We start from the raw sequence: 7,473 nt of genomic DNA on the forward strand, positions 1-7,473 counted from the left end.
GGGGCGGGGCGGCAGCAGGGGCTGAGGCTGCAGCCAGCCAAGGCACAGATCGTGAGGAGCAACCAGCCCAGCTCAGCCGTCCATTCGAGTACGGTAATCCCGACCGGTGCTTACAGCCAGGTTGCCCACTCGATGGCCAGCAAGTACCAGTCGGCGTCAGGGGAAATGGGGGTTAGCCAGAGCAGGTTGGTCTACCAGGGCTCCATCGGTGGAATCGTGGGTGACAGCAGACCAATGCAGCACGTTCAGGCAAGCCTCAGCGCAGGAGCGATCTGTCAGCATGGAGGGCTGGCTAAAGAAGACCTTCCGCAGAGACCATCCTCGGCGTACAGGGGGGGTATGAGATACAGCCAGACACCTCAGATTGGGCGAAGCCAGTCCGCTTCCTACTACCCGGTGTGTCACTCAAAGCTTGACCTGGAACGTTCTTCCCTCCCTGCCAGCCAGCTGGGCTCTCCAGATGTGTCTCATCTCATAAGAAGGCCCATCACAGTTAATCCCAGTGAAATTAAGCCTCACCCGCCGACTCCAAGGCCCCTGCTCCACTCTCAGAGCGTTGGCCTCCGCTTCTCTCCTTCCAGCAATAGCATCTCCTCCACCTCCAACCTGACTCCCAACTTCCGCCCTTCTGCTTCAATTCAGCAAATGGAGATTCCTCTCAAGCCAGCTTACGACAGATCGTGCGATGAACTTTCTCCGGTCTCTCCCACACAAGGGGGTTACCCCAGCGAGCCAGCCCGTTCCCGGACCACACCGTTCATGGGAATCATAGATAAAACCGCTCGGACTCAGCAGTACCCCCATCTCCATCAGCAGAACCGGACCTGGGCTGTGTCGTCAGTGGACACTGTCATTAGTCCTACGTCTCCTGGCAATCTCCCCCAGCCGGAATCATTTAGCCCGCCTTCTTCAATCAGCAACATTGCCTTTTATAACAAAACCAACAATGCACAGAATGGCCATTTGCTAGAGGAAGACTATTACAGCCCCCATGGGATGCTGGCCAATGGGTCCCGGGGAGACCTCCTGGAGAGAGTCACCCAAGCCTCCTCGTATCCCGACGTCAAGGTGGCAAGGACACTGCCTGTGGCACAGGCCTACCAGGACAACCTGTACAGGCAGCTCTCCAGGGACTCCAGGCAAGGGCAGACATCCCCAATCAAACCAAAGAGACCATTTGTGGAGTCTAATGTGTAAAAGACGCTTGTTGGAGTAAGACCCTCATGTTTTCAGCACACACTTCCAAGCTTGATTTCCATGCATATTATTATTATTATTATTATTTTTATTTCTCTTTGGTAGCTACATGACCAAGTTTCTCCGGTACTTTGTGTGGTGGTCAGACAGCCATGCACGTGCTCCAGCCCTTTCGTTCCCCAGCTGACCGTGAAGCCGACATCAGCCAAGCCAGTATCGTTTGCCCAATTCCAGCTAAGTTCCTAACCAGGATATCTTAGTGCGTGGTGCGGGATGGTCCAGAAATATCCCCGACGCAACGGGAGGTAACCAGCTCGTTTTCAAGAGTCAGTCGTGTTTGATTGAAATTGGTTTCTTTTGTCTTGATGAGCTCTTACTCAATTCTGATGGGAATTCCTAGCAGGAGCAGAGCAGGGATCACAGGAGCCTTTCCCAAGGCTGCATCCGCAGGTCCCCATGCCAGCCGGGTCATTGGGCATGATGCGTTTTAATCCCAAGTAGCTATGCACAACAACCATCCTGCTTCATCTGGTTCATAGCGCGTTAATCCGAATCGGATTCCTTTGTCATTTAATGGCATCATCGGCCAGAAGGGGTGGGGATCACACGGTGCTTTGCTTCTTTGCAAGCTACCTGCCGGGTGCCCCGACACTGATTTGCCCTGGGGCATTTTACAAGCATTGAGAGATTAAAGCTGGCCCTTCGTACGCGTTTTCATCAGCCAAGGGAATTGGCCAGAAGCCTCTTGCGTGTGACCGGGGCTTACAACAACTCCTACACACTGATAGCGGACGACTGCACCTCACGCACAACACCCTGTCTTCACCAGGACGGTTTAACGTCGGGGCTTTCATTTGGTGGGGTTCTCTACTTGCAAGGAAAAAAAAAAAAAAAAATCTGACTTAGCAAATGGTATTCAAGGAGGAAAATTGTGATTTTAATTATTTGGGTTTTATTATTTTTTTTATGATGAGGATGCATAATTTGGCACGATGGTTCCCAAGACAAGAGGGGTCCTGCAGCAAACGCAGCCCTTCAGCATCCCTTCCCTTCAGCTCGCTCCTGCCCGGGCAGCCGGTGCCGTCGCAAGGGCTGCGCTCCTCTAAGGTATCTTTCCAAAATCTTGGAAAGCAATTGCCGTGTTCGGTACCTGTAAGTGGTAGAGACCATGTTGTGCTTTCTAAGGACCTGTAGTTAAAAGAGAGATATTTATAATTTATTTATGCGATCTATTTCAGGACATTTTTTGGTTTGGGTTGGGTTTTTTGGTTGGTTTTTTTTCTCTAATCAAATGCAAATCACATCAAGACAGCGTGAAAGGCAGGGGACAGTTCCAAAATCCTTTTTTTATAGGATCTTCAATAATTTTTCAATTACTCTCTGAAATTTTTGGGGAGGGTGGAGGGACTTTCTTTACAAATTCATTTATTACTGGTGGGTTTGTAATCTGTCTTTTTGGTTATCGAGGATGAAGGGTGGGAACGATCGCGGGGGGGGGAGCGATAACCCTGTAGCTTGTTTTAAAGCAAAATAGTGCCTGTTGCCCATGCCGAACCTCACTCATATCAACCCTCAAGAGCGATTTCCGTGCCGAGCAGGAGGAGCGATACCTTTCGGTGTTTCCAAAGGGCTATGCGAATAGATGGCAAGACTTCTTGAACCAAATCATGGGGTGTCCAACCTCCGCTGGTGTAATCGAGCATATCTCCAGCCTGTCATCAGTGCAGCTACATCCATTTACACCAGCGAAGGTCTTAGCCTGAAACTCTTTAGCAAACCCTGGCTTCAGTGGGGCTTTTTTTTCCCCCCCCTGTGTGTGGATCAGCACATCTCGTTGCTATTTCGTTGCCTAATTTGCTCAGAGCAAACTGGGGCGTGCGCACCTTGGGACAACGGAGGCTTGTGTCTCATAGACATGTTGAGAGCGTTGGGGGAGGGGGGGATTCCTCCGTGGGGTTTGGAGATTTTGGGGCTCTCTTGGGCTATTTGGTATTTGTCCAAGCCAGTATTTGGATTGAGGTAGGTGTTTTCTTTTCTCGAGGTGCAACTCAGTGCTGACTCTTCGCTTTAGTACAGGGCTCAGTCAAGCGGGGGGCAGACTGGGAGACCCCTCGGTAGGGCGGGCTCCCCGCGGCGGCGGGAACGCTCAACTCCATGCACTATTTCTCTCCTTGCAAAGGGGGCCTGATGATTTTTTTTCCTTCTTCTCTTTTTTTTTGAAGCAGCGTGCTCTGCTTTGTAAGGAGGAACCAATGTCTTCTCCTCCGCGCGCAGTGCACCTATAGCTAGGACGGCTGTGGGTCTGGAGTAGCACCAGTCGCTTTGCTCAACGCCTCCCATCCTTCAGCTTTCTGATCCGAGTGAGTGGCTTCCTACCTTTAGTTGCTTCTTTGCAAGGCAAAAGTAACCAAATTCAGCCCCCGTCCCTATTTCATTCGGCCGAGCGAGACGCGGGGACGGCCGTGAGCGCGTTCTCTCCACTGAGATGCGGACGGGACGGTCCGAGAGCAGCGACGCGAGAACTTGCCCGTGCTTTGCTTTCGCTCTTCACTGCCTTGTGCTCCCAGAACTGCCCTTCCGAAATGTCCCCTCGCAGCACTTCTGTGTATGACTTTTGGGTTTATGAAGATGTTTTTAAGGGTAAAAGAAAACAGCTCACACTTTTAACACAAACACCAAGCTGAAAGAAGGCTTAAATACTGCGGTGCGCAGGTTTTTTCACGATACCACGTGTTACATTTTTCACAGGATTCTTGCACTAACGGTTTTCCATCTGTTCTCTCTGTAAATGGGTGCACTTTACTGTTTGAATTTGTTACTATGATAAATACTGGATATTTAAGCGTGAGTAGTGTCTTCATTAGAAAATAGCAAAACAGCTCTTGTCTCTTAGTGTATTTTTAAAAAAAAAAAAGAAAAAAGAAAAGAAACGAAGCAATGAATCATAACATTTATAGCACAAGAACTGACTCTTGTATATAAGCATCGACAGATTGAGTAATTTTTAAATACAAAATTATCTGCAGTGGTTTTAAAGCACTTCCCCAGCAATTCTCTTAGGGACAGCGGAGGCAGGATGGCTGCTGTAGCCCCCGGGTGGGTACGGAGCTCACCTCTCCCTGGAAAAGCCGTTCTTTACCCAGTCCCCCGTGTCCTTGAAGTCACGATTCAGGTTTGCCAGGGACGGAAAGCAGCGGCCGTTCCGTATTGCGGTGTCGTGCGCGGTCCTGTTGCGAGGCGCTGCTGTGCGGGTGGCTCGGAGGAGCACGAGGCTCGGATCTCGCCTGATGTCCTTGCGCCCCTCTCATCTTCGGTGTCATGGGAGCTCGCACAGGGTGTCGGACGCGGTGCTGTCTCATCCGTCTGTGCTACGCTTATAATTACTGTTCAGGTAATTAAGATGTGGGACGATGCTGCCAGCCGGCACCTGCATCTCCTCCCCGGCGGCAGCGGCACCGCTGGCGAGCCCTCGTCTTGCGAGCGGGTAGGATTCTTGGGTGCACCGAGTAAACCAGGTTCTTGATGACATTGAAACCTCCAGGTTTGGTTCTTGGGGCATGTTTGGGTAGGCGATGCTGCAGCCGGCCCCTGTATTTAGGCAGCCTTCCCACCAGGTGTCTCTCGTCCTCTGCCCACAGCCGCTCCTAGAGCTGGGTGTGTGGCCGCAAAGCTGAAATCTTCTCTCCCAGCTTCGAGTGCAGGTGTCTGCCGCGTCCCTCGGTGGGGATTCACCAGCTCTTGCTTTGTCTCCCAGACTGGGAGGACGCTCTGGTCCCGGAGGGGGGACACCCGCCTGGTGGGGGGGCTCTGCAGGGGTCCCCACCAGCCAGGCTGGGAACGGCATCGGAGGGCTTTGAAAAGTCTTCAGCGGGCATCTGAAGTGCTTAGGAAAGGGAGGGGTTTACAAAGAGATCCCTCGGGATCGGGCTCCAAAGGCGAAGGCGCCGTGCAGCCTCAGCCGCCTTCTCTGCGTCGCTGCTTGGGAGGGCGCCGGCTGCGCCAGCTCCTGACAAACCGAGGCGTGCGTCTGTCCATCTGTCTGTCCGTCTGCCACCCAGCACCGGTGCCCGCAGGTGGCTCCATCCGAGCACTGAACTTTTGGGGTTTGGTTTTTTTTTTTTTCTTTAACCTGGCTGTAAAGAAAACCGCTTGGCTAGTGTGAACGTTTGTGTGTGCGTACGACAAACACCCAAGCCATACCTGGAGTAGGTCCGGAACCAGGGTGGATACTAAATTCGGAGCATTTCAGTCCCCTCGTACAAAGGTTGCTGTATATTCAGGGTTACCCAGAAGAAGTCTAGCTAAAACCGAAGTGCCAGCTCCGCCTTACCTAGAGAAAAGCAAGCCGGCGTGCCTGCTCATCCTCCGCCTTTCTTGCGAAGGGGGGTCCGTGGTGAGCTGTCGAGAGCTCTTTGGTGGTTGTACTTTGCTTTAGTCTTGGGAATTCAAGATAACTCTTCTACCGGGATTAACGGTGTTTAACCAAGGGCTTAGGGGACGAGCTGTTGTACCCGCTGGGACCTCTGCGGATAAATGCCTTCACCCCGTGCTGGTTGCTCTGCGCAGAGGCTGGAGGGTGCGTGTTGGACACAAAGCACAATGGTTGAAAGTTAATCTGCGTTTTTTTCAGTTTTGTGTGAACAATTGCTGGATTTTCATTCAATCAAACTCTTTTTTCTAATATAAAGCACTAAGGGCTCAATTCTTTAGCAAGATGCGTTCGTGTCCAACTCCTGACTATACAGCTGGATCTCACTGCAACTGTTACAGACCCACCCGAGAGAAAACACGGCTAGCGCGACCGTCACCGGGAAAGCCAACGGACGCCAAACCCATCCGCCGTATCCTTTCCTCCTGCTCATTTCCTAGCTGTCACGGTACTGGGGAGTCAGCAGCCGGGTCCTGTCCAACGGGATCGCATCCCATAGTCACAAAAACGGAGGGCTGCTTTTGCCAAAAGACTTTGTCCCTTCTGGGTGACGCTCTGCGGGGCTGGCGGCGGGGCTGCGGGTCGTCTCCTCCGGCGGGTCGGGGTCGTGCTGGGTGGGTGGGAAACCCTCACGCCCAGGGATCTGGGTGGCTTCGCCGTGGGTCTGCCTCGCTGTGCGCTGATCAGCCAGACACCGAGAGCAGCACTGTGTGCTACGCAAGGGCCGTTCTGTTGCTGCACCGATAACCCAGAGACTCGTGCGGACTCCGCCAGTGCTGCCGGTGTCATCCCTGTCCAGCCTTTTCTTTCCCATCGTGTTGCATTCCGCGTTTCATCTCCCTTCCGTCTTCACATCCGAGAGGATCCGAGTTTGGTACAAACACCTACAGTACACACACCTTGTGCTTTGTACAATTCCCTGGTTGCCATCCTTCGAGACACTTGCTGGGAAGCTCTTTAAGACACTTAAAATTTTCCTTTAGCTTTTCTATAATTCTGATGTAAAGGACTTTCTCTCTGTACAGTATATTATTCAATGCATGTTCTGTTCTCTCTACTGATATATTGAACACCACACAGTTGTGATATTGTGCAGTGGGAAGAGCAACCCCTGCCGACAGCAGAGGCCTTCGCCTCTCATGTATAAGGAAAGAAGAAAACATATTTTTTCCTTTGCTGTATTTGCTTGAGCAGAGTTTTCTTGTCTGTACATGTGAGCTGTGAGATAGATGTGAAAAGTTCAAAAGAATGCATTCCCCCCCCACACTGTATACAGATTGTAATCTGTACAATGAAAACTGTATGTATGAAAAAATGTACTTATTTATAAATGGTTAACACTTGGAAACGGCGTCTGGCCTGGTGTTTTTCCCACGCCGCAGTGAGCGGAGGAGCGCGCTGCGGCTTCTCGGTGTGGAAATAACCTGGGGACGTCAGGACGGAGCAAGGGATGGGTCCAGCTGTCACCGCCTGGGGATGGGGATGGGGATGGAGATGGGATGGGGATGGGGATGGAGATGGAGATAGGGATGGCGATGGGGATGGGGATGGGGATGGGGATGGAGATTTTCCCACGCCGCAGTGAGCGGAGGAGCGCGCTGCGGCTTCTCGGTGTGGAAATAACCTGGGGACGTCAGGACGGAGCAAGGGATGGGTCCAGCTGTCACCGCCTGGGGATGGGGATGGGGATGGAGATGGGATGGGGATGGGGATGGAGATGGAGATAGGGATGGCGATGGGGATGGGGATGGGGATGGGGATGGAGATGGAGATGGGGATGGGGATGGGGATGGGGATGGAGATGGGGATGGGGATGGAGATGGAGATGGCGATGGGGATGGCGATGG

The 7,473-nt window shown here is 52.3% G+C and overlaps 2 protein-coding genes across 2 annotated transcripts in view; one reads left to right on the plus strand and one right to left on the minus strand.

Annotated features, from left to right (window-relative positions):
* The window catches only part of TANC2 (tetratricopeptide repeat, ankyrin repeat and coiled-coil containing 2), a 221,631-nt gene extending 220,434 nt beyond the window's left edge, over positions 1–1,197 (plus strand). Inside the window, 2 exon segments of the mRNA XM_035903288.1 lie at position 1; positions 3–1,197. The exon segment at position 1 is cut by the window's left edge and continues 599 nt beyond it. Of these exon segments, the coding sequence (XP_035759181.1) occupies position 1; positions 3–1,197 (1,196 nt within the window).
* A 1,035-nt stretch (positions 1,198–2,232) lies between these two features.
* Positions 2,233–7,473, minus strand: part of LOC104134873 (cytochrome b561) — a gene marked incomplete at its 5' end in the record, with an annotated part of 8,069 nt that continues 2,828 nt past the window's right edge. The window contains 1 exon segment of the mRNA XM_009648467.1: positions 2,233–2,385. Within this exon segment, the coding sequence (XP_009646762.1) occupies positions 2,233–2,385 (153 nt within the window).

The sequence above is a fragment of the Egretta garzetta genome, unplaced genomic scaffold (assembly GCF_000687185.1).
Source record: "Egretta garzetta isolate BGI_Z169 unplaced genomic scaffold, ASM68718v1 scaffold100, whole genome shotgun sequence".
Lineage (NCBI taxonomy): Eukaryota > Metazoa > Chordata > Aves > Pelecaniformes > Ardeidae > Egretta > Egretta garzetta.